The sequence below is a fragment of the Oncorhynchus masou genome, chromosome 11 (genome assembly GCF_036934945.1).
Source record: "Oncorhynchus masou masou isolate Uvic2021 chromosome 11, UVic_Omas_1.1, whole genome shotgun sequence".
Taxonomy (NCBI): domain Eukaryota; kingdom Metazoa; phylum Chordata; class Actinopteri; order Salmoniformes; family Salmonidae; genus Oncorhynchus; species Oncorhynchus masou.
In genome coordinates, this window is record NC_088222.1 from 26,440,170 (window position 1) to 26,467,372 (window position 27,203).

At 42.7% G+C, this 27,203-nt stretch overlaps 1 protein-coding gene across 5 annotated transcripts; it reads left to right on the forward strand.

Moving 5' to 3' along the window:
- The first annotated feature begins 1,184 nt into the window (after positions 1 to 1,184).
- Positions 1,185 to 27,143, forward strand: LOC135548387 (CUE domain-containing protein 1-like). 5 transcript variants are annotated; one of them, XM_064977932.1, is made up of 12 exons: positions 1,185 to 1,485; positions 1,722 to 1,792; positions 17,680 to 18,400; positions 19,710 to 19,846; positions 20,420 to 20,582; positions 20,905 to 21,151; positions 21,447 to 21,518; positions 21,914 to 22,003; positions 22,704 to 22,797; positions 23,183 to 23,244; positions 23,410 to 23,479; positions 23,585 to 27,143. In XM_064977932.1, coding segments are annotated over exons 3-12 (1,260 nt in total). In that variant the 5' UTR covers positions 1,185 to 1,485; positions 1,722 to 1,792; positions 17,680 to 18,076; the 3' UTR covers positions 23,586 to 27,143. The 5 variants fall into 5 exon arrangements, with proteins under 5 accessions (XP_064834004.1, XP_064834000.1, XP_064834002.1 ...); XM_064977928.1 differs by lacking the exon at positions 23,585 to 27,143 and having other exon boundaries at positions 23,410 to 23,483; XM_064977930.1 differs by lacking the exon at positions 23,585 to 27,143 and having other exon boundaries at positions 1,185 to 1,393; positions 23,410 to 23,483.
- The last annotated feature ends 60 nt before the right edge of the window (positions 27,144 to 27,203 follow it).

A 27,203-nucleotide genomic window follows, 5' to 3' on the forward strand; every position in this document is an offset into this window, starting at 1 on the left:
GGCTGTGTGCCATTTCCTGATTAGTCAGCCAGCAGTGGGATGCTAACTATTCCACTCATTAGAGAGCTTTTATCTCACCCCACAGCTTAATTGACAGCAATAGTGTTTAATCTTTTGTCAGATTGCTTTGTGCCATTTTGGATTTTAGGCAACAAAAAAAAAATGCATTTTTTTGCAGCGATAGAGACACCAAGGGCCGGTTTCCCGGACACAGATTAAGCCTTGTCCTAGACAAAGAAATATTTGTCAACAGAGATTCACGATGGAAATCACGACCTACTCCAAGACTAGGCTTAATCAGTGTCTGTGAAACCAACCCATAGATGCTCTATTGATTTACTGATGTCACGGAAATGACCTTTCCAGTCTGTATGGCCTGCTGCAGAATAAATTACAATTGATGTGCTGTTTATTCAGGTCAAATGTCAATTTCCCTCTCCTTTTCAACTGATCCTCTTCTGATGTGTACACAGTTCAAGGTGGCTGGATGATGCACCCTATTTAAAATTGTAAAATCTATGAAGAGATAAAGGAGATGAATATTAGATATTACGTGTTTTCATTAAGAATATGATCTATATTAATTTGAATAATTCAGTGTAACTAAATGTTGGCCAACATTCTCCAGTGTTGCAGTATTAGGCTATCTCATCTGACCAAATGAGAGGATGAAATCAATGTTTTATTGCTGCCAACATTTATTTATGAGATCCAACTGAAAAAAACAATTTAAGTCAAGCGTGACGACCATTCTTAGAGGCTCAGTTTAGATCTGAATTGTGAGTACCCCAAGGGAAAAGCAAGCTAGTAAGAAGCAGGTGTTTTTTGTTTGGAGCCTTTTGTCCCCCCTCCTCTCAGAGGATTAAGTCAGAGGCCACTGTCGCACATGAGTTGCCTCTTGTTTTCATGAATGAATACAATTATTTTGCAGAAATGTATTAACTTTAGTATAGCAGTGTTTCAGCTATTGCAATTTTGCTCATGAAAAATGAAGCATTTGGGGATTACAAAAGTATATGATAGCATGTAGGCTACATAATTGCTATTTTCGTTTATCAAAATATCATCCTTATTTACAAAAACCTGATGAAAGTATCATTGTTGCCCCTTGGCCTCTGTGATTCCCATATTTCTCCACTAGGCGGCTCTCTGTGTCCATGTGTCTGCGCCGCGCGTGACTCCGAACTACAGTGAAGGATTGCGGTCAGGTTATCCAACTCCACCGTCAAGCAAGGCTATCCATGCTCGACTGAATTTGCGTGCAATAGCTTGATCGTCGTGGAGAAGTAGGAGAAAGAGCATCATTGGATGACAGACAGCACAGTATTTCGTCGCAACTGCAACTTGCGCCCAGAGAAAACACTTTCCGTCAACGTTTACCATCGCCCATTGGGTAAACAAATCATTGTTTTTGAATTTCGATAGTAGGAATGGGGTAGCTACTTCCTTTTCTAGCTGCAGATGTTGGCGTCCGCTCTTTGCCTGGTAAGGGTTGGGAGTTTACATTTCACACATCACAAATGATGGCTAGCAAAGCTAACGTAGCTTGCTAAAGCTAGCTCACTAACGTTAGCTACAATGGCGCAAGTACAATACACCATTTCAAATGTCGTTTTTTATTTTAAATACTTAAGTTATTCCATGTTAACTGTCCTGTAGATTTGTTGTTTTACAGGTTTGCATGTTTCTGCTTGCAATTTATGTTTATTTTCTCGTCTTAGCTAGCTAGCAGGTAACCAACCAGCTAACTGTCACCTGAAGAGTGTTATGAGATGAAGTTGGCGACCTTTTGGTGAGTGGTGTCGCGTGCTTCACTTCGCCACGCAGCCGGGCACGAGCAATCACAGTGCAATTTATCTTGTGCTGCTGCCTTGTCCACCAGGCCCCAAGGGTCTCCTGGCTCAGATGTCCATAGCTGGGGTCAATTCTATTTCAATGTCAGGTGCATACCATCACCTATCATGTTATTTCTGGTCAGCTGATTTTTGTCATTTATTTTTTTCCCTATAATTGTATTGCATTATCTTAAAGCATTTTTGTGTTTCAGAAAAATACTATAAAAATCATATGATGTGCATTGTAGAATTAAATTGATTACAAATGACAAATTATAAATATATTGCAGTACGGTTCTGGCTGTACCTTGTTAGTGCACAAGATCAGGGCATAATTTAAACGTAGTGTACTGTGTCGGCATATGTGTGGAGAATAGTAGGACTCAGTCGTACATTGCCTTCGGGAAATGTATTCAGACATGATTGTGTCGAGGTACAGATCTGGGGAAGGGTACCAAACCATTTCTGCAGCATTGAAGATCATCAAGAACACAGTGGTCGCCATCATTCCTAAATGGAAGAAGTTTGAAACCCCCAAGATTCTTCCTAGACCTGGCCGCCTGCCAACCTGAGCAATTGGGGGAGAAGGGCCTTGGTGACCAAAAATCCTATGGTCACTCTGACAGAGCTCTAGACTTCCTCTGTGGAGATGGGAGAACCTTCCAGAAGGAAAATCATCTCTGCAGCACTCCAGCAAGAAGGCCTTTATGTTAGAGTGGCAAGACGGAAGCCACTCCTCAGTAAAAGGCACATGACAGCCCGCTTGGAGTTTGGCAAAAGGCACCTAAAGGACTCTCAGACAAAGAGAAGCAAGATTCTCTGGTCAGATGAAACCAAGATTGAGCTATTTGGCCTGAATGCTAAGCGTCACGTCTGGAGGAAACCTGGGACCAACCCTACGGTGAATCATGGTGGTGGCAGCATCATGCTGTGGGGATGTTTTTCAGTGGCAGGGACTGGGGGACTGTTCAGGATTGAGGGAAAGATGAACAGAGAAAAGTAAAGAGAACCTGCTCCCGAGCGCTTAGGACCTCAGTCTGGGGCAAGAGTTCACCTTCCAACAGGACAATGACCCTAAGCACACAGGCAAGATGATGCATGAGTGGCTTCTGGACAAGTCTCTGAATGTACTTGAGTGGCCCAGCCAGAGCCCGGACTTGAACCCGTTCGAACATCTCTGGAGAGACCTGAAGTCCTGTGTGGCTCAGTCGGTAGAGCATGGCGCTTGCAACGCCAAGCGTCGTGGGTTCGATTCCCACTGGGGCCACCCATATGTAAAAGTAGTGGCCCCAGCCGACTTGTAAGTCGCTTTGGACAAAAGCGTCTGCTAAATGGGATATATTATTATTATTATTATAAAATAGCTGTGCAGCAATGCTACCCATCCAACCTGACAGGGCTTGAGAGGATCTGCAGAGAAGAATGTGAGAAACTCCCCCAAAACATGTGTGCCAAGCTTGTAGCATTTCTCAACCTGTTTTTGCTTTGTCATTATGGGGTGTTGTGTGTAGATTGATGGGCGAAAGCAATGTAATCATTTTTAGAATGAGGCTGTAACGTAACAATGTGGAAAAAGTCAAGGGGTCTGAACACTTCCCGAATGCACTGTATATAGAGAGAGTTTGGCTGCCATTTTAGCACTCATATAGAACTTTGTTCTTGAAATGTTGATGATGTAAGGGAGCGGTGTCACGTTCGTCGTAACGAGGAGACCAAAGAGCAGCGTGATGAGAATACATTCTTCTTTTAATGAACGAAGAACACTTAACAAACTATACAAAACAAACGTGAAGCTATAAACACTGAGTGCTGACACAGGCAACTATACATAGACAATAACCCACAAAATACCAAATGAATATGGCTACCGAAATATGGTCCCCAATCAGAGACACCGATAAACAGCTGCCTCTGATTGAGAACCAATCGAGGCAATCAGACATATAGACATATAAACCCCTAAACATACAAAAACTAAACAAACCACCCTTGTCACACCCTGACCTAACCAAAATAATAAAAAAAACAAAGATAACTAAGGTCAGGGCATGACAAGCGGTCGAAATTTCGCAATTGTGACCCGGGGGAAAATGGGGGCAGTTCAGGCTTTTTCAATTTCATTCAGAGGGAGGGTTTAGTATTAAAAAAAATTGTCCAGGGGAGGTTGTGTTGTTTGTAAAAGATTAAATGTCAGTGTTTGTTAGCAGTTTGTAATTTACGTATTGAATTAGACTGTAACTTTGGTGTACAACCCTTCTGCCCAGATGGGTGGGCATTTCACTTTTACTATCCATTGGCTGTTTGATCAGTCTTTGTGCTTGGCGTATCCAGAACAAGTATCTTGTGAATCAAACAGAGCTTGTAGTGATGAATATCTTGTGAATCAAACAGTGCTTGTAGTGATGAATATCTTGTCAATCAAACAGTGCGTGTAGTGATGAATATCTTGTGAATCAAACAGTGCTTGAAGTGATGAATATCTTGTGAATCAAACAGTGCTTGAAGTGATGAATATCTTGTGAATCAAACAGTGCTTGTAGTGATGAATATCTTGTGAATCAAACAGTGCTTGTAGTGATGAATATCTTGTGAATCAAACAGTGCTTGTAGTGATGAAGTAAGTGTTCAAGACAACTAGGAACTCAGCATAACATTTGGGGAGGCAGAGTAGCCTAGTGGTTAGAGCGTTGGACTAGTAACCGCAAGGTTGCAAGTTCAAATCCCTGAGCTGACAAGGTACAGGCAGTTCACCCACTGTTCCTAGGCTGTTATTGAAAATAAGTATTTCTTCTTAACTGACTTGCCTAGTTAAAATAAATAAAATTTGGGCCAACTGGGAAAATCATTTTGAACAGTAACTAGTAATTCAAAGTCGGAAGCTCTGGCATCTTTCTAGAGCTCAGACTTTTCTGACCTGAAGATCACTGAAGTCATGACTTGACCTCTTTTCCCAGTTGTCTTAAAACCACCAACAAGCATGGCATCGCAGAATTACACAGACTGTAACTCATGAAAACAGCTTTCACAATAATGTAAGGGTTTCTTTACAATCTCTGTACGCTGAAGGGAGTAGAAAAGTTCAATGGAATTTTGGAGTCGAAAGGAGATGGTTCTTCAATGTGGACAAAGTGAATGGATGAAATTGGTTGTTGCAGGAGCTGCTACTGAATGGGAAAGACAACGGTCCATGTGGATGGCTCGGCTATCTGTATGCTACGAGTTGTTCTCCTTTTTGAAGCAATATGTTTATCCTTGGCTGCCTGTCATTTCATATTTATCTTTTTTATATATACACTACCGTTCAAAAGTTTGGGGCACTTAGAAATTTCCTTTTTTTAATTAACATCAAATTGATCAGAAATACATTGTAGACATTGTTAATGTTGTAAATTACTATTGTAGTTGGAAATGGCTGATTAAAAAAAAAATGTAATTGAATATCTACGTAGGCGTACAGAGGCCCATTTATCAGCAACCATCACTCCTGTGTTCCAATGGCACGTTGTGTTAGCTAATCCAAGTTGATTATTTTAAAAGGCTAAAATCATTATAAAACCCTTTTGCAATTATGTTAGCACAGCTGAAAACTGTTGTTCCGATTTAAAGAAGCAATACAACTGGCCTGCTATAGACTAGTTGAGTATCTGGAGCATCAGCATTTGTGGGTTCGATTACAGATGGGCAGAAACAAAGACCCTTTTTCCGTAACTTGTAAGTCTATTCTTGTTCTGAGAAATGAAGGCTATTCCATGCGGGAAGTTGCCAAGAAACCGAAGAGCTCGTACAATGCTGTGTACTACTCCCTTCACAGAACAGCACAAACGGGCTCTAACCAGAATAGAAAGAGTGTAAGGCCCCGATGCACAACTGAGCAAGAGGACAAGTAAATTTGAGTGTCGAGTTTGAGAAACGGACACCTCACAAGTCCTCAACTGGCAGCTTCATTAAATACTACCTGCAAAACGCCAGTATCAACGTCTACAGTGAAGAGGCGACTCCAGGATGCTGGCCTTCTTGGCAGTGTTCCTTTGTCCAATGTCTGTGTTTTTTTGCCCATCTTAATCTTTTATTTTTTGGCCAGTCTGAGATATGGCTTTTTCTTTGCAACTCTGCCGAGAAGACCAGCATCCCGGAGTCGCCTCTTCACTTACAACATTAACAATGTCTATACGGCATTTCTGATCAATTTGATGTTATTTTAATGGGCAAAAAATTTGCTTTTCTTTCAAAAACAAGGACATTTCTAAGTCACCCCAAACTTTTAAATGTGTGTGTGTGTGTAAATTCATTGTGTGGGCCTATAGGCTATTCACTGCAGTATTATTCCTAATAATTAATATTTCGCTCTTGGAGTCCCAGCATGTTGTACAGGTATTTTGTGCATTGTATTTACTACTACAGCTAGCTCTCGCTTGCTGACTGTAAAAAACAACGTTTTTATTGATGAGTGAGAAAGTTAGACACACAAATATATCCCGCCAAATATTTTAACCTCCCCAGTTATTGCAATGGTAAGAGGTTAGCATTTTTTTATTTTACCAGGCAAGTCAGTTAAGAACAAATTCTTATTTTCAATGACGGCCTAGGAACAGTGGTTTAACTGCCTGTTCAGGGGCAGAACGACAGATTTGTACCTAGTCAGCTCAGGGGTTTGAACTTGCAACCTTCCGGTTACTAGTCCAATGCTCCAACCACTAGGCTACCCTGCTGGTATGATATTTGTTTATCTGTAAATTTCTCTCATTGTTATTCACTATTCTTTCAGGACTATATGTAGTCATGGTATCATCCACATTGATGGAGAAGTGTTTAGAAATATTCTATTCTTATTCTACAGTAAAAGTGGCTCCAAAATTATACAAAATATTCTAAAATGCAACCAAAACAAACAGCAAATGTATTCAACCCGTTTGTAGAGTCACAAGCTTGAAGTAATCATTGTGTGCTACGAATATGGGATTTTTGATATTCTAAACTTTTGACTACTTCAATACACACAAGTGAATTTGTCACAATACCTTTTGTCCCCTAAAATGGGGGGACTATGTAGATAAACTGCTGTAATTTCTAAATGTTTCACCCGATATCGAAGAAATACCCTCAAATTAAAGTTGACAATCTGCACTTTAATCTCATAGTCATTGTATCATTGCTGGAGTACAAAGCCAGAACAACAAAAAATGTGTCACTGTCCCAATAATTACAGAGGACACTAATGGCTCTGGTAGGACTGTAGAGTGAAGTAAGTCTCCTCCCTGTGCTTGGCTGACAGAGAGGCTGGGGACCTGACTAAGAAGCGCCCTGGGGAGAGCTTTAGGATTGTTGTTGTGGAAAGTGTGACTACAGGGGCAAGAATGCTGTCCCCACTGTTTTCCTGAGTATGGGAGAGCTAGGAATTTCCTGTGTGTGTTTTTTAAACCTCTCCAGGGAGAGAAGTAAACTTCTGCTCTCTATCTCATTTGGCAGAAGGCCCAGAATATATGGACCTATGATGAATATTGGTCTTTTTCATCATAAGATCTTATTGGAAGTAAAGTGCTTTTATCACTCACTGGCACCACAGACTGATGCAAGGTCTTTGGAGTTAGGACATATTTTTGTTAATTAGCCTATTGGAGCCAGAGTTGCTTTCGTTCCTGTCTCTAGGCCTAAGTTCGAGGAAAAAGACAAAAGTAAGGAACATATTCAATGTCAGGGTAATCACATTTTGGTCCAGAACTGAGCTCTCGCCTAGCACCTCAGTGTTAGACTGTGTGTTTACGCAGGGTTACAGTATTGTGTTAACTGAAAACAGACATGCAGTCCTTTGTGTAGGCGGACCTCATAATCATTCTAAGATAACTTATGACCGCTAGTCCGCTACTCATATCAAGGACCAGTGCAGCTCTCTATAAGCTACTCAAATTGGCTTAATTTCAGAATGCTCCAGGGGATGGAGAGATTCTTATTTCTCCAGCACAATGTCCGTTTCACCTGAACACCACAGTGATTTTGTCCAGTGATGGTGCTGGTGCTGCAGGCTAGCACTTTTGTATGAAGAGGGCAGTAGCCTGGTCCCATGTTAGCTTGGCTTAGGCAATCCAATGCTTCCGTCTTAATCAGGTTCCAAAAGTCTCTGAGGTATGATGGGAAGTTGTCAGCCTGGAAAATTAGAATCTGAAAAATAATACGATCAGCTTTCAACTCATCATAATTCATCATAATTGGCTTTTGTAATATTTGGGCATGACATTTTTTTTGCAGATTAATATTATGTCATCATAGTTGTGAGTGTAAGATGAGGAAGTCTTATATGCCCCTTATGCTACAGTAGCTACCCCAAGGGTAGCAGCATCAAAGCTATCTGCACCTGCTTAGGGCAACAACATCAACAGTATCTGTCCATTCTACTATAATATAATAATATATGCCATTTTTTTGTTCCAAAGCATAATAGAGAGATGTATGTGATTGTATACAAATGTAAGCGGGATTTGAAATTATGTTTTAGTCAAATATATCTGTTTGGGCTTCTTGCGGTCAATTTGCTGTCTACAATTATTTGTAGCTCCGGCCCCCCGAGCCTCCGCTCAAGAAAAATTGGCCCGCAGCTGAATGTAGTTCATCCCTGATACGGTGCATTTGGAAAGTATTCAGACCCTTTGACTTTTTCCACATTTTGTTACGTTACAGCCTTATTCTGAAATTGATTAAATTATTTTGTTCCTCATCAATCTAAGAACAATATGCCATAATGCCAAAGCAAAAACATTATTATTATATATTTTTTTGCAAATATATAAAAAGTTGAAAACAGAAATACCGTACTTAAGTATTGTGAGACGCGAATTTGAGCTCAGGTGCAGCCTGTTTCCATTGATCATCCAATGCATTCGGAAAGTATTCAGACCCTTTGACTTTTTCCACATTGTTCAGTTACAGCCTTATTCTAAAATGGATGTTTCGACAACTTGATTCGAGTCCACCTGTGATAAATTAAATTGATTGGGCATGATTTGGAAAGACACACACCTGTCTATTTAAGATCCCACAGTTAACAGTGCATGTCAGAGCAAAAACCAAGACATGAGGTTGAAGGAATTGTCCGTAGAGCTCTGAGACAGGATTGTGTCGAGGCACAGATCTGCGGAAGGATACCAAAATATTTCTGCACCATGGCTGCAGCCTTGAAGGTCCCCAAGAACACAGTGGCCTCCATTGTTCTTAAATGGAAGACGGTTGGAACCAAGACCCTTCCTAGAGCTGGCCGCCTGGCCAAACTGAGCAATCGGGGGAGAAGGGACTTGGTCAGGGAGGTGACTAAGAACCCAATAGTAACTCAGACAGAGTTCCTCTGTGGAGATGGTGAGAAACTTCTAGAAGGACAACCATCTCTGCAGCACTCCACCAATCAGGCATTTTTGGTAGATTGGCCAGACGGAAGACACTCCTCAGTAAAATGCACCAGACAGCTAGCTTTGAGTTTGCCAAAAGGCACCTAAAGGACTCTTCAGACCTATGAGAAACAAGATCATCTGGTCTGATGAAACCAAGATTGAGCTTTTTGGCCTGAATGCCAAGTGTCTCGTCTGGAGGAAACCTGGCACCATCCCTATGGTGAAACATGGTGGTGGAAGCATCATGCTGTAGGGATATTTTTCAGAGGCAGGGACTGGGAGACAAGTCAGGATCGAGGGAAAGATGGACAGAGAAGTAAAGAGAGATCCTTGATGAAAACCCCAGTCTGAGGTTCTGCGAGCAGGTTAAGGTTCACCTTTCAACAGGACAGCGACTCTAAGCACACAGCCAAGATAACACAGGAGTGGCTTCGGTACGAGTCTCTGAATGTCCTTGAGTGGTTCAGCCAGAGCCCAGACTTGAACCCGATCAAACATCTCTGGAGAGACCTGAAAATAGCTGTGCAGCAACGCTCCGCTCCAAACTGACAGAGCTTGAGAGGATCTGCAGAGAAGAATGGGAGAAACTCCCCAAATACAGGTGTGCCAAGCTTGTTGCATCATACCCAAGAAGACTTGAGGCTGTAATCGCTGCCAAAGGCGCTTCAACAAAGTACTGAGTAAAGGCTCTCAATACTTACAGTACCAAGTCAAAAGTTTGGACACCTACTCATTAAAGGGTTTTTCTTTATTTGTTATGAAAACTAATGAAATAACACACATGGAATCATGTAGTAACCAAAAAAAGTGTTTAATATTTTAGATTCTTCAAATTAGCCACCCTTTGCCTTGATGACAGCTTCACCTGGAATGCTTTTCCAACAGTCTTGAAGCTGTTCCCACATATGCTGAGCACTTGTTGGCTGCTTTTCGTTCACTCTGTGGTCAAATTCATCCCAAACCATCTCAACTGGGTTGAGGTTGTGTGATTGTGGAGGCCAGGTCATCTGATGCAACACTCCATCACTATCCTTGGTCAAATAGACCTTACACAGCCTGAAGGTGTGTTGGGTCATTGTCCTGTTGAAAAACAAATGATAGTCCCACTAAGCGCAAACCAGATGGGATAGCGTATCACTGCAAAATACTGTGGTAGCCATGCTGGTTAAGTGTACCTTGAATTCTAAATGAATCACAGACAGTGTCACCATCAAAGCACCATTACACCTCCTCCTCCATGCTTCACGGTGGGAACCACACATGCTGAGATCATCCGTTCACCTACTCTATGTCTCACAAAGACACGGCGATTGGAACCAAAAATCACAAATTTGACCTCATCAGACCAACGGACAGATTTCCACCGGTCTAATGTCCATTGCTTGTGTCTCTTGGCCCAAGTCTCTTCTTATTTTTGGTGTCCTTTAGTAGTGGTTTCTTTGCAGCAATTTGACCATGAAGGCCTGATTCACACAGTCTCCTCTGAACAGTTCATGTTGCGATGTGTCTGTTACTTGAACTCTGTGAAGCATTTATTTGGGCTGCAATCTGAGGTGCAGTTTACTCTAATGAACTTCTCCTCTGCAGCCGAGGTAACTCTGGGTCTTTCTTTCCTGTGGCGGTCCTCATGAGAGCCAGTTTCATCATAGCGCTTGATGGTTTTTGCGACTGCACTTGAAGAAACTTTATAAAGTTCTTGACATTTTCTGGATTGACTGACCTTCATGTCTTAAATAAATGATGGACTGTCATTTCTCTTTGCTTATTTGAGCTGTTCTTGGATTTGGTCTTTAGCCCTTATTTGGTAATCTTCTGTATTCCACCCCTACCTTGTCACAACACAACTGGTTGGCTCAAACGCATTAAGAAGGAAATAAATTCCACAAATGAACATTTAACAAGGCACAACTTCTAATTGAAATGGATTCAAGGTGATTACCTCAAGAAGCTGGTTGAGAGTGTCTCCACGCATCGCGCCGACAGAAACAAACACCTTTCTGGTAAGAAGAGGGGTGGGGGTGTATGCCTTATGGCTAACGAGGCATGGTGCGATGAAAGAAACATACAGGAACTCAAATCCTTCTGTTCACCTGATTTAGAATTCCTCACAATTAAATGTAGACCTCATTACCTACCAAGAGAATTCTCTTCGATTATAATCACAGCCGTATATATTCCCCCCCAAGCAGACACATCGATGGCTCTGAACGAACTTTATTTAACTCTTTGCAAACTGGAAACCATTTATCCGGAGGCTGCATTCATTGTTGTTGGGGATTTTAACAAGGCTAATCTGAAAACAAGACTCCCTAAATTTTATCAGCATATCGATTGCGCAACCAGGGGCGGAAAAACCTTGGATCACTGTTACTCTAACTTCCGCGACGCATATAAGGCCCTGCCCCGCCCCCCTTTCGGAAAAGCTGACCACGACTCCATTTTGCTGATACCTGCCTACAGACAAAAGCTAAAAAAGAAGCTCCCACGCTGAGGTCTGTCCAACGCTGGTCCGACCAAGCTGACTCCACACTCCAAGACTGCTTCCATCATGTGGACTGGGACATGTTTCGTATTGCGTCAGATAACAACATTGACGAATACGCTGATTCGGTGTGCGAGTTCATTAGAACGTGCGTTGAAGATGTCGTTCCCATAGCAACGATTAAAACATTCCCTAACCAGAAACCTTTGATTGATGGCAGCATTCGCGTGAAACTGAAAGCGCGAACCACTGCTTTTAATCAGGGCAAGGTGTCTGGTAACATGACTGAATACAAACAATGCAGCTATTCCCTCCGTAAGGCTATCAAACAAGCTAAGCGTCAGTACAGAGACAAAGTAGAATCCCAATTCAACGGCTCAGACACAAGAGGCATGTGGCAGGGTCTACAGTCAATCACGGACTACAGGAAGAAATCCAGCCCAGTCACGGACCAGGATGTCTTGCCCCCAGGCAGACTAAATAACTTTTTTGCCCGCTTTGAGGACAATACAGTGCCACTGACACTGCCTGCAACGGAAAAATGCGGTCTCTCCTTCACTGCAGCCGAGGTGAGTAAAACATTTAAACGTGTTAACCCTCGCAAGGCTGCAGGCCCAGACGGCATCCCCAGCCGCGCCCTCAGAGCATGCGCAGACCAGCTGGCTGGTGTGTTTACGGACATATTAAATCAATCCCTATATCAGTCTGCTGTTCCCACATGCTTCAAGAGGGCCACCATCGTTCCTGTTCCCAAGAAAGCTACGGTAACTGAGCTAAACGACTACCGCCCCGTAGCACTCACTTCCGTCATCATGAAGTGCTTTGAGAGACTAGTCAAGGACCATATCACCTCCACCCTACCTGACACCCTAGACCCACTCCAATTTGCTTACCGCTCAAATAGGTCCACAGACGATGCAATCTCAACCACACTGCCCTAACCCATCTGGACAAGAGGAATACCTATGTGAGAATGCTGTTCATCGACTACAGCTCGGCATTCAACACCATAGTACCCTCCAAGCTCGTCATCAAGCTCGAGACCCTGGGACTCGACCCCGCCCTGTGCAACTGGGTACTGGACTTCCTGATGGGCCGCCCCCAGGTGGTGAGGGTAGGTAACAACATCTCCTCCCCGCTGATCCTCAACACTGGGGCCCCACAAGGGTGCGTTCTGAGCCCTCTCCTGTACTCCCTGTTCACCCACGACTGCGTGGCCACGCACGCCTCCAACTCAATCATCAAGTTTGCGGACGACACAACAGTGGTAGGCTTGATTACCAACAACGACGAGACGGCCTACAGGGAGGAGGTGAGGGCCCTCGGAGTGTGGTGTCAGGAAAATAACCTCACACTCAACGTCAACAAAACTAAGGAGATGATTGTGGACTTCAGGAAACAGCAGAGGGAACACCCCCCTATCCACATTGATGGAACAGTAGTGGAGAGAGTAGCAAGTTTTAAGTTCCTCGGCATACACAGACAAACTGAATTGGTCCACTCACACAGACAGCATCATGAAGAAGGCTCAGCAGCGCCTCTTCAACCTCAGGAGGCTGAAAAAATTTGGCTTGTCACCAAAAGCACTCACAAACTTCTACAGATGCACAATCGAGAGCATCCTGGCGGGCTGTATCACCGCCTGGTACGGCAACTGCTCTGCCCTCAACCGTAAGGCTCTCCAGAGGGTAGTGAGGTCTGCACAACGCATCACCGGGGGCAAACTACCTGCCCTCCAGGACACCTACACCACCCGATGTTACAGGAAGGCCATAAAGATCATCAAGGACATCAACCACCCGAGCCACTGCTTGTTCACCCCGCTATCATCCAGAAGGCGAGGTCAGTACAGGTGCATCAAAGCTGGGACCGAGAGACTGAAAAACAGCTTCTATCTCAAGGCCATCAGACTGTTAAACAGCCACCACTAACATTGAGTGGCTGCTGCCAACACACTGACACTGACTCAACTCCAGCCACTTTAATAATGGGAATTGATGGGAAATGATGTAAATATATCACTAGCCACTTTAAACAAAGCTACCTTATATAATGTTACTTACCCTACATTATTCATCTCATATGCATACGTATATACTGTACTCTATATCATCGACTGCATCCTTATGTAATACATGTATCACTAGCCTCTTTAACCATGCCACTTTGTTTACATACTCATCTCATATGTATATACTGTACTCGATACCATCTACTGTATCTTGCCTATGCTGCTCTGTACCATCACTCATTCATATATCCTTATGTACATATTCTTTATCCCCTTACACTGTGTATAAGACAGTTTTTTTCGAATTGTTGGTTATTACTGCATTGTCGGAACTAGAAGCACAAGCATTTCGCTACACTCGCATTAACATCTGCTAACCATGTGTATGTGACAAATAAAATTTGATTTGATTTGAGTGTGTTATTGCATAGTTTTGATGTCTTCACTATTATTCTACAATGTATAATAATATAAAAAATAAAGAACGACATTGGAAATAGTAGGTGTGTCAACTTTTGACTGGTACTGTATGTAAATGTATTTTTTTCAGTTTTTCAGTTATTTCTTTTTATACATTTGCTGAAAACCTGTTTTTGCTTTGTCATTATGGGGTATTGTGTATAGATTGATAAGGAGAGAAAAAACTTCAATTTCAATTTCAGAATAAGGTTGTAATATAACAACACATGGAGAAGTCAAGGCGTCTGAATACTTTCCGAATGCACATACATATATATATATATAGCATTTGCCTTTTTGCTTTGCTTTGCATGAATGTAAGACTGTTGTTTTCATCAAGCATGTTCACAGCTGTTCTGTGTCTTGAATTTGTCCCTGACTGCTTGCACCAATCAGATTGACATTGCCTACGGCACCAGGCAGGAGGTTTGTTTTTCGTTTCCATTGCCATGGAACTGGGGTCTGACAGAATTTTAATTGTGTTGGCAATGATTAGAATGGTAGGGGAAGTGTCATATTTCTATCGAGCTTTTCACTGCAGAAGAGGTTGCCATACTGCAAATAACTTCATACATAGTGATACCAGGTTGTCATTTTCTTATGATATGATAACATCGCTGCCTACAATGGTACCTTAGCCTCGTCAGGAGAATTGAGGTTCCTGAAAGAGATCCCCTCTTTTCATATTGATTGGTGAAATCCAAAACATCTAGGCCTAGCTCGCCAAAGATGATAATATTTGTGTGTATCTAGCACCATATGTTGTGCATTGCCTCTTTCATCACAGAGAATTATGAAACTGTCCTTTGCCTACCCCCGGTATCTGTAATCAGCTCAGGGCCTGACCAGCAGGCATTAGTTTTGAGTGACGTAAGCAAGCCCTATGCTCTATGTAATTCACAAGGGCAAAGCAGTCCTCCCCTGGCTACCGTATCGGTAAGCAGCTCCAGCTATGCAGCCTACACGAGGACAAAGAGCTGTGGTGGATTGTGGTGCTAAATATAGCTGGGTGCTAGGTACAGATTAGTGTTGAATAGTGAAAAGTGAGGGATCAGTGTGTGGGGAATATCATTCAGCCAGCTCGGCAATGATTGATTTGACAACGTGGGCTCTCCCCCAGACAGCTCACTGGCTTCAATTGATGTCTGCATGCAGGATGTTTGATAAGACCTATCCTCTCCTAGAGAGGTATCTGGAAGAAGAGCATAACGAGTGATTCTACTTTGTGGATTGGTTGCTGTAAGTCAATCCTCTCTTTCAGTCAGTTTAGCATAGAATCTATTATGCTAAGGAGTAAGTGTTAATGTAAAGATAGGCTATGTCTTTTGTATGTTCAGACTCTTCAGTCTCTGGCTTCTGCTAATCTGTATTCAGACCCCTAGACTTTTTCCACATTTTGCTACGTTAACAGCTTTATTCTAAAATGGATTAAAAAATAAATCCTCAATCTACACATCGCATAATGGAAAAGCAAAACAATTTTTTTTTTTTTGCAAATGTATAAAAAACGGAAATACCATTTATATAAGTATTCAGACACTTAAGTACTTAGTACTTTGTTGAAGCACCAAGCTGCATGAGTCTTCTTGAGCTTCTTGAGCTTCAAGCTTGGCACACCTTTATTTGGGGAGTTTCTCCCATTATTTTCTGCAGATCCTTTCAAGCTCCGTCAGGTTGAATGGGGAGCGTCGCTGCACAGCTATTTTTGAGTGGTCCAGGCTCACTTAAGGACATTCAGAGAGTAGTCCCGAAGCCACTCCTGCATTGTATTGCCTGTGTGCTTAGGGCCGTTGTCCTGTTGGAAGGTGAACATCTGCCCCAGTCTGAGGTCCTGTGCGCTCGGGAGCAGGTTTTCATCAAGGATCTCTGCTCCGTTCATCTTTCCATCAATCCTGACTAGTCTTCCAGTCTATGCCGCTGATAAATATCCCCACAACATGATGCTTCACCATAGGGATGGTGCAAGGTCTCCTCCAGATGTGATGCTTGGCATTCAGGCCAAAGAGTTAAATCTTGGTTTCATCAGACCAGAGAATCTTGTTTCTCATGGTCTAAGAGTCCTTTAGGTGCCTTTTGGCAAACTCCAAGCAGGCTCTCATGTGCCTTTTCCTGAGGACTGGCTTCCGTCTGCCCACTACCATAAAGGCCTGATTGATGGGAGGGCTGTCCTTCTGTAAGCTTCTCCCATCGCCACAGAGGAACTCTAGAGCCTTGTCAGTTCAAAAAATAAATAACAGTATGGGGATGAGGTAGTTGGGTGGGCTATTTACAGGTGGGCTGTGTACAGGTACAGTGATCGATAAGCTGCTCTGACAGCTGATGCTTAAAGCTTCAGTCATTTTTGCAATTCGTTCCAGTCATTGGCAGCAGAGAACTGGAAGGAAAGGCAGCTAAAGGATGCTTCACCGTAGGGATGGTGCCAGGTTTCCTCCAGACGTGACACTTGGCATTCAATTCAAAGAGTTCAATCTTGGCTTCATCAGACCAGAGACAATCGGGTTCTGGGTCACCTATCTGACCAAGGCCCTTCTCCCCAGATTGCTCCGTTTGGCCAGGCGGCCAGCTCTAGGAAGAGTCTTGGTGGTTCCAGACTTCTTCCATTTAAGAATGATGGAGGCCACTGTGTTCTTGGGGACCTTAAATGCTGCAGAAATATTTTGGTACTATTCCCCAGATCTGTGCCTCGACACAATCCTGTCTCTGAGCTCTACAAACAATTCCTTTGACCTCGTGGCTTGGTTTTTGCTCTGACATGCACTGCCAACTGTGGGACCTTATAGACAGGTGTGTGCCTTTTTCAAATCATGTCCAATTAAATTAATTTACGACAGGTGGACTCAAGGGATCTGAATATTTTCCAAATGCATTGTATGTTTGTGTCAGATCATATGGTGTGCCATGACATCTAGAAAATATATAAATAAATAAAAATTGTAGAAAAACTCTTAGCAGCCAGACCATAGGACAGGGCAGAGCACTGTGTCCTTGGTGCGGCACTGTGATGAACAGGTTCACGTCACACTTCCCCATTTCATCCTTTGTGCTCAATTATGTTTTCTAATGGCCTCCTACATTCATACAATATCTTGACTGTGTCCAGCTAGCTAATAATCACCCAAATGAAAGCTACACAGTCCGGGAGCATCAAAAATGATGGATAGAGGACTATTTTCCTCTGCTGGCACTGGCTGACGCTTTTCTGGTGCCTGGGGACATAAGCATTGCTGTGGGAAGGCGGACACCTAGGGTGACTGGGCTGGTGCAGGGTGTCGTTGTTGGGGAAGTAATGTTATCAGTCAGCAACTCTGATTGAGACGGCCCCCAAGCTGAATTGTAACCTCACTTTTTGTGTGTGTGTTTCCCAGCAATCTATAGCCTTATCTTTCTATAGCCTCCTTGGACACACCTCGGCTATTGCTCCACCGCTGCTCATTGTGATGCTCAGTCATGATGTCTGTCTGCTTCTTCACAACATGACTGCTGTTCCTGACATTCTTCCTGTTCCCAACACTGCAGGTGCTGAAGGGATGTGTGGGCTGGAAGTCCTAGGGCACTGCTAGCCCACCTCTGATCAGAGAGAACGCAGCACTGTGTCCTCAACACACTGCCTGCCTGCCTGCCTGCCTGGGGAGACCAGCCACCACATCCTCACAGCATTGGATGCAGCTGGCTCAAAAACAGAGGAAGAAGCGTGACCGGCTGTCTGTGGTGTTGTGATGATGAGGGGATAACGGGGCCGAGCGCTGAGGGCCCTGAGGTGGACTGGCACAGTTGAAGCAGCAGGCCAGGGTTAAGCCAGGGGAGGGGAGGCAGGCGGTGGGCGCCCACCGTCCAAGGACTAGGAGCCACCATTTCCCGGGTGGTATTGCCGGCGCGGAGGAGGGGCGCCGTACGGAGGTTGGAGGCTCTCTGGATGATGACCAGCCTGTTCCGCCGCCACAGCAACAGCAGTGGTAACCATGGTGATGTGGCACCGCACGAGGAAAGCCCTGCTCCAGGCGAACTCAATAACAGTCGTCCCGGTGGGAGTGGGCGCACGGTGCGGCGTCTGGAGTTCAACCAGGCCATGGAGGACTTCAGGACCATGTTCCCCAGCATGGGACAGGAGGTGATAGAGTGTGTTCTGCGGGCCAATCACGGAGCCGTGGACTCCACCATCGACCAGCTGCTCCAGATGAGCCTAGACGGACACGGCTCTAACGACAGCTCTGACTCAGAGGACAGCCTTCCTCCTGAGGTACGTCTGGGGGCTACTGGTATAGGAACTAGTGGGTAGCCCAGATTAAACTAAGTGAACACAACCTAAGTCTGAGACTATAGCTTATCATGAAATGCATGTCAAAGTTGTAAGCTACTTTTTCACACCATATTCATTCATACACCTTATTTCATTGTATTTATTTGTTTGCCTCTTCAAACCAGATGGTTGCTCCTGGGGAGGGAAAAGTATTTGATGTTGCTTTTAATATGCGGTTGTAGTGGATGACATGCATTTGTCTGGAGGTCACTGTGATTATACACTGCTATTGTGGACAGAAAGCTTTGATAGGCTGTCTAAAGCGGTCTTCAAAAGCTTGCCAATACCCAGAGGTAGGTTATGCTCTCTAGCAATGTGTTGACTGCTGTGAACAGCCAAGACAAGCCATTCTTTGGACATTCATGAACTTCCTTTGTACTGATGCATAAACTCTTTCTGAGTAGTAACAAGGCTGTATCAAGTGCCTTATTGGACTGCCAAGCTGTTCGCGTTGTATTTGATTCAATTACTGCAGGTCTCTCAATTCCAACCATATTTTGTGTTTTTATTAGCCTCAGTCCACTCTGGCAGTATTCCACCAATGACACCATGCTCCACACAGGATGTTATTTAACTTTGTTTAGTTTATTTCCCTCTATCACTCTGAATGACCAGAGAGAGAGAGGAGGAAATGTTTATCTTAATAAATGATGAAGAGCTGAACTTAATACTTATAGTGGAGCGTGTTCTACCTCGCATGCTATTTGGAAAGTGAAGTTAATTTACATTGATTAAATACAGGATGAAAACCTGCTGTTTGACGTTAGTAAAACAGCCCAATGAAAGCCCTCACATTGCCTCTTCTTATTTTTTTTCTACCTTTATTTAACCAGGCAAGTCAGTTAAGAACAAATTCTTATTTTCAATGACGGCCTAGGAACAGTGTGTTAACTGCCTGTTCAGGGGCAGAACGACAGATTTGTACCTTGTCAGCTCGGGGGTTTGAACTCGCAATCTTCCGGTTACTAGTCCAACGCTCTAACCACTAGGCTACCCTGCCGCCCCTGGAGGTGGTGAGGCTGTGGGCAGGACCTCGTCTGGGTACTTCCTGTCGTAGATGTGCATGTCATAGGAGGGCGGGGGCGGGCATAAATGGCATAAAGGCCAAGCTGCATTTCCAATGAGCGGTTATAATACAGATTCATTATTCATTTCATCTGCTCTTTGAAGTGTTCATATGTGCCATCTGAAGGGGTTGTTATGTCCTTTAGAACATTCTCAATGTCTCCCCTGACCTCTGACCTTGTAGATCCTGGAGAGGACGTTGGAGCCGGACAGCTCTGACGAGGAGCCCCTGCCGGTCTACTCCCCGCCCTCCTATGACATGCACATCTACGACAGGAAGTACCCAGACGAGGTCCTGCCCACAGCCTCACCACCTCCCAGGCAAGTGAAGTGAAGTGAAGTGAAGATAAGGGAGGGAAGGGGGAGGTCTCAGGGCCACCTGGCTGGCTCTGACCTCATTTCACTTAAAGGAGAATAATAGATGGTTGGGATAATGTGAATTAATGAATACATTTTCTCTGAAACCATCATTTACATGAGTGTTTAGATGCATATTCTTCTTTGGTGCTTTCTCTATATCTAATACATGATATGGCTCATCAGCGATTCATGCTGTGAGTGCTTTGAATGCTAAGAGGTTCATAATGCATTCAATGCTCCACCTGCTGTCTAATGAATGCTAGTGCAGAAGCTATGAATGCCATGCGAGGTTCATGTTCTTAACTGTGCTCTAACTTGGGTAGATCTGTAGACCTAATACTAGTGATAGTTTTGTTATATGAACACAATGTTGTACATGTGTGCCAAGGAGATAACCTTTCAGAAGAAAGAAAAACAGTAATGTTTATGTTAGATGGATCCTTTGAAGATGACCAACACAAAATTATTGATATTTACTGTTACAGAACGTAGCATCAATGGAACTAACAATATCCTTTGCCATCTCTCTGCCAGCTTTGATGCCAGTCAAGCTCCTCCCTGCCAGCCCCCTCCTTGTCCACCCCCCCCTGCCAGTCAATGGCAGGTTGGCAGTTACAGGAACTGGAACCCACCGTTACTAGGCAACCTCCCTGATGACTTCCTGCGGATCCTGCCTCAGCAGCTGGATAGTCTGCCAGTAGGTAGATTTATGGGTCAGCACCTAATGGACCATTAACCCACACTGCCATTACTTACAGACTGCTGGCTGCCTGGCACTCTGCTCTGATGACCAACTGGCTGGATAATTACCAGCCTCTGCAACGGGCTGCATCCTAAGCAAAATACAGTTCAGCAATTTATACATAATCAGTTCCCTGGTAGTCTTCCAAAAATGAAGACGCCACCCAAAAAACAAGATATTATTTTCAATTCATGGTGCAATTTGATAAAAAACTCAAGTATTTCCACATAGGACTTTGACGTCTAACAATGTTTTCTCTGTTCCCTCCTCCCTGCAGTGCTCATACACCAGCCTAATGCAGAGTAGTCTGACCCAGCCCTCGTCCTCTTCATCCCTGTCGTCCATGACGCAGCAGGTTCAGCCGGGGGCGGGGGCCAGGGCAGGCCAGGTTGGCATGGAGACTGAGCAGGAGAGGAAGCTGAAGCAGTACTTGGGTGATGAGCGCATCGCACTCTTCCTGCAGAACGAGGAGTTTATGAGGGAGCTGCAGCGCAACCGCGAGTTCCTCATCGCCCTTGAGAAAGGTGTGCACACACACACGTCCAAGCACACACTCAGTAATACATCCTCACACTGATTATTTTCTGCAAAGTTTCCAAATGTCTTCTACAGTACTAAGTGATGATATCACTATGCTTTCATCCCAATCAAGGTATGAAGAGTCATTAGAAGGGTCTCTATGTCATGGCAGTGCTTTCCTCTTAATTTCCACCACTTCTGTACTAGTAATGCATGAAGGAAGGCTTGCAGATTGTCCTGCTAAGTGCCTCTATGCCCATAACCATATTGATGCTGAGACATCGGCTCTCTCTGTTTTAGATCGGCTGCAGTATGAGTCAAAGACATCCAAGTCCCATCATTCAACAGCTTTCATGGGGATGTCCACTCCAGGTAGATATCATTCATCTGCGCTCCATAGCATTCAGCTACATCCTAGTATTCTCTCACTCTGAAAAGGATCAGGTTTCATGTAGGCTCCTGCAGTGAAATGCTTTATTTTAAAGGCACACAGAGGAAGTGTGACTCTGTGTGCATCTTAGTCGTTGTTTGTCAATCAATCACTCAATCAATCAAATGTATTTATAGACTTTTATTTTTTATTTCAGCCAATGTCACAAGGTGCTGTACAGAAACCCAGCCTAAAACCCCAAACAGCAAGCAATTCAGATGTAGAAGCACATGTCTCTGTGTGCGTCTTATCATGCCTTGATAAGACGTGTGTGTGTCTTTCTCTGTTCTTGCGCATCTCTGTGGGGTCTTTTTCACACTGCTTGTTTGTGTTCTAGGAGATAATTGTGCCTCAGGCTCTGGGGAGGCCTGCACCAATGTTACAGACGATGCCTTGTTCCGTGACAAACTCAAGCACATGGGCAAATGTAAGAACACTCCCAATCTCTGGCTTTATCTCTGGGGTGTAACTAAATATTTTTCTCAATGTATGTTTTTTATTTTACCTTTATTTAACTAGGCAAGTCAGTTAAGAACAAATTCTTATTTTCAATGACGGCCTAGGAACAGTGGGTTAACTGCCTGTTCCGGGGCAGAAAGACAGATTTGTACCTTGTCAGCTCGGGGATTTGAACTTGCAACCTTCCGGTAACTAGTCCAACACTCTACCCACTAGGCTACCCTGCCGCCGTATGTGTCTCTCTGTCGCTCCCAAATTCCAAATGTTATCAGAACTTTCCACGTTGGGAATGTCCAGTTAGCATGAAATGGTTCGAGAAGGTTCTAGCAGTGCATGGAACTGGAAATGAGGGATGGTGTCTATATACAGCAAGGTCATTATTAGACATCAACATACATTTGTAGGACATTACCCTCTTAAAGTTGGTGCTCCTGAAAGGTATACAGTAGTAAAAGTCTCCACCATTCCTGCTCTTTAAAACGGCAAATAAGATATTAAGAATAAGATGTTTTCTGAAATATATAATTATGTATTGATGGACATATGCTTTCTCAAATCCAATCAGTCATATTAATTAAAACAAACTCAGCCCAAACTGTTAACAATTTTATTCAATTACCAATTCTGTTTTCTCTCCACTTTCTATTTGATCCTGTAATCCTCCACAGCTACACGGAAGAAACTTTTTGAAGTCGCTAGAGCTTTCTCTGAAAAGACCAGAAGAAGAAAAACGAAAAGGAGAGCCCTCTTGAAACACCATTCGTATCCTTTCACTTCACCAGTGGTCCCCTACCCCACCCATCACCTCCCCCTCCTCTCCCTGACAGGCCTCCATTGCCCAATGGTTCTTTTGTCCTTGCCAGAAGTGACCTTGAACTTCAATTGAACTGAACAGATGTGCTTGCATTGTAAAGATGTAATTAACTATCCCTGAGAGACATCCCTACAAGTTGATGAGTGGCTGTAATATCTGCCTTTGTTTCTGATGTTAGTGGGTTTGAATTCCAGGGAATGTCCCATTTAGTATCCATTTTGGCTTTATTAGGGGTGTGCTGAATTAGGAGGTCCTCTCATGGCCTTGACTCTGGTACAGCAGGCTGAGTATTATGCTTAAATCACTGCCAGTCCTCTTAACATTATCTATCAGACTGGGTAATGCTGCCTCCACTGCCAACCTCTTGGATGACGAAGATGCCGGACACCTGAGTGGTACGTTTATCGATGTTTTAATATCATTCTAGTGAAGAAACGTAATTGAATACTATGAGACATTGATTGGTCGATTGTTTCATTTAGGCCGAGTCCAATTGTAACAGGGGAGATGAATGTGGACCACATGCTTATTTGTATGAACCAACTCATGTGTCTGTACAGAGAAGGACAACCAACTTAAGAGACCAGGCCCCCAGGAAGAGGAGGTGCCCCAGCAGGAAGTGTTGTCATGGTGAGAGAGCAGTAACTCCACCCACAAAAAAACATGCCTTAAACTGTACATTTGTCTTTTTTGGATTTCCTCAACGAACAGTTATTTTACCTATTTCCCTGACAGATTTCTCATATTGTTTCTCCTGTGACAATGGAAGAACAACATGGTTCACACTACACTTCTGGACCTGAACCAGACCGTCCGAATTCCCATGGAATATTGTTGCCTTTAGATGCTCTTCAGGACTGGGAAATTTTAAGTTGTAAGTCCAACATGACTGATTTGGAAGTCAGAGCAATTCGTCAACCAATGACATTTTAGCTAGCAAAATGAGCTAGCTTATATTGCTAATGATAAAGTTAGCTAGCTTTCTTAGCTATTATCCACATTGATAAGTTTGACGGCATCAAAGGTGAAAGGTCAGTGATGAAACGTCACAACTCTTAAATTGAGTATCATCTCCATCTCCGACTTTCCCTCTACGAATTCCAAATTGGGAGGGTCGTTCAAGTGCTTATTTCCCAGTCGAAACACTGTATTTCCCAATTCCGAGTAGCATTTGAAGGCAGTCTTTTGATTTCTTGTTTCAGAAATCAACAAACTAGCTAGTTAGATGCATTTTTGTATGATTTAAATGACATTTTAATATAAAATATATATTGTTATTGATGGTGAATATTAATAATGTTATGATTTTATTTTAATGTATTACTCATTTTGAATTATTCCTGATCATTTCTGGGTGATACAGTGAAAGCTGGAGTTGTAATTTCGATACGACTCAGGAGTCTAGTGCATTTTACTTGCATATGAATGGATTTGAACAAATATATACTGAACAAAAATATAAACACAACAATTTCAGAGAACTGTAGTTCATATCAGGAAATCAGTCAGTTGAAGTAAATAAATTAGGTCCAGATCTATGGATTTCACATGGGCAGGGGTGCAGCCGTAAGTGGGCCTTGGAGGGCATAGGCCCACCCACTGAGTACCCAGGCCCACCCACTGGGGAGAATGAGTTGTTCCCCACACATGGGCTTTATTACAGACAGAAATACTCCACAGCATCTCCCCACACATCCCCTCAGACGATCCTGCAGGTGAAGACGCTGGATGTGGAGGTCCTGGGTTGGCCTGGTTACACGTGGTCTGTGGTTGTGAGGCCGGTTGGACATACTGACAAATTCTCAAAAACAACATTGGAGGATGCTTATGGTAGAGAAATGAACATTCTCTGGCAACAACTCTGTTGGACATTCTTGCAGTCAGCATGCCAATTACATGCTCCCTCAAAACTTGGGAGACAGCTGTGGCAATGTGTTGCTTGATAAAACTGCACATTTTAAAGTGGCCTTTTATTGTCCCCAGCACAAGGTGTAATGATCATGCTGTTTAATCAGCTTCTTGATATGCCACACCTTATATTGGCAAAATGCTCACTAACAGGGATGTAAACAAATTTGTGTACAACATTTTAGAGAAATAAGCTTTTTATGCTTGTGGAATATGTCTGCGATCTTTTATTTCAGCTCATGAAACATGGGACCAACACTTTACATGTTGCGTTATATATTTTTGTTCAGTGTAGTTCGGTACCATTCAACAGTCAGTTTCTGACCACATGGGAGTTTGTGTGTGTGGAACAAAATATTGTTATATTTTATTCTTACCACAATGCAACCATATTCTCATTCTGATTTATTCTCTTCATAATAGTCTGCCTTGAGGTCTAATGTTTAAGGTCCAGATAGGCTAATTCTTCCCGTTGGACTATGGTATCTTGCCAGAGATGACCAATGTAGGTGAATACTGTTTCCAGTGTAACAAGAGAGCACTGGTTTGAATCAGAATGGGGACCATCAGTGTAAGGTTTCCTCCTTTAGCATGCATATATACCTATTTACTCAGTAAATCATTTATGTACTGTTTCTCATACCACTTTATAGTACAGTATTTGATACACTATGAATTTTCTTCTTCTGTTTGTGGCTTTTACATCTTTGTTGCTAACAGAAGTGAAGTTTGACCTTAAATTGAGGAATTATTCCCGAATTTCATTCGGCTTGCTATTTTCATATTTTACCATGTGTTCTTGCCGGTGACTGTCTCTTCCATGCCTCTGAGGACATTACACCCCCATTGCAGCTCAGTTTTACTCAAGTCATATGTTTTTGTTATGTAGAGAATAAGTTATTTACATTTTATTTGAAGATAATAGTTAACTCTTGTCTTGTTTGTAGATGCTTAGGAAGAGAATCTCCTGACTGTATCACAATGATTCACTGGCTTTATGTGATCCTGCTGTAAATGAGACCAAAAAGAGTTGATAGAAGTTTTTTTATTTTAACCACCATCATTTTAAAAAATGGAGAATACCAGTACTTCCTGATAATACTCACGCTGGTTTAGACTGTATGTATCTGCATCACTTAGCTATGTATTTAGCTAGATGTGTATACATTGAAATGGTTTGAATGATTTATAATCTTGGGGAAATCATTGCCATAAACTATGTAGATATACGTACTGTCGTTAGCAAGAAAATAATCAATGCTCAGGGAATCTTACTCAAACGCCATTTTCTTGTCGTGTTCGACCCTCTTCTCCACCATTTCCCCACCAACTGATTAAACACAGCTGAAATGTTTCTGATATTTATATTCTGCAGTGTTCTGTGGCCTACTATGCTATAATCCTTGTGGGTGGATTTTTGGACCAATTATAATTGGTTTGGTACTGCATTCTCTGGCCTCACTAGAGAGAGAAGATCTCTGTTGGCCTTTGTGGAATACATTGATTAAGTACAAATGGCAAGACTTTTCAATATCAGTCCAATCCTGTAGAAAATACTGTTTAGCAAATGCAGTTTTAGATTACAATTGCTTATCATCAGACCACAAACTTAATCTCTCACCCTGTCTAGTTGTAGTTTACCTCCACTTTTAAGAAAGTGAACCTGTAAATGAACCTTTCAGATTATAGATTGTTTTACACTGAAATAGGATATGGACCAAAAAAACCAAACTAGAGAGTGACTTGTTCTTAGGTGCGTAAGCATTTCATTTCAGTCTGAGCATTTATTTTATTTTATCTGGGTTTGTGTGATGGATGAATTATTCTGTTTTCCTGTGTGTTGGTCAGGGGGCACCTGAGACTTGGTAGAATTATATCGTCTTCCATGTTATCTTAGCTCCCTCCAAAGGATTTTGTGTAACATGAATGTACAGTATAGAGCCAATGTTGATTAAAACATTAACCATTTACAGTGCACCTCTTTGGACTTGTTATTTGAATGACTCACCATCACCCAATCAAAAGACAGAATTTATCTTTGTGAGTCTCATACTGTATTCCTCTATTTTTCTATTTGAAAAAGCATATGCTAGAAACCTATCATCAAATTATATTACAACTCATGTTATCAAATGCAGGTTAAAGAAAGAAGAAACGCTAATGCTTTTTTTTATGACTTGTACAATGTATTTCTATCTGTAAGAGAAATGTTGGTATAGATCTTGAGAAATGATGTAATCTAGTATACATGTAGTATGATCTTACTACTCAACCCAATCCAAAAATAGCTATAAAAAAAAGTCACTTTCAGGATAACTTCTTAAAGCAAATATTTTCTTGTACTGCATTTTTTTTGCTACTTGAATAATACAGTTGTTGTACTCTGTGTTCATGGTCTTTATTGTGTGCCAGAGTTTAACTCCACATATAGCATGTCCTACTAATT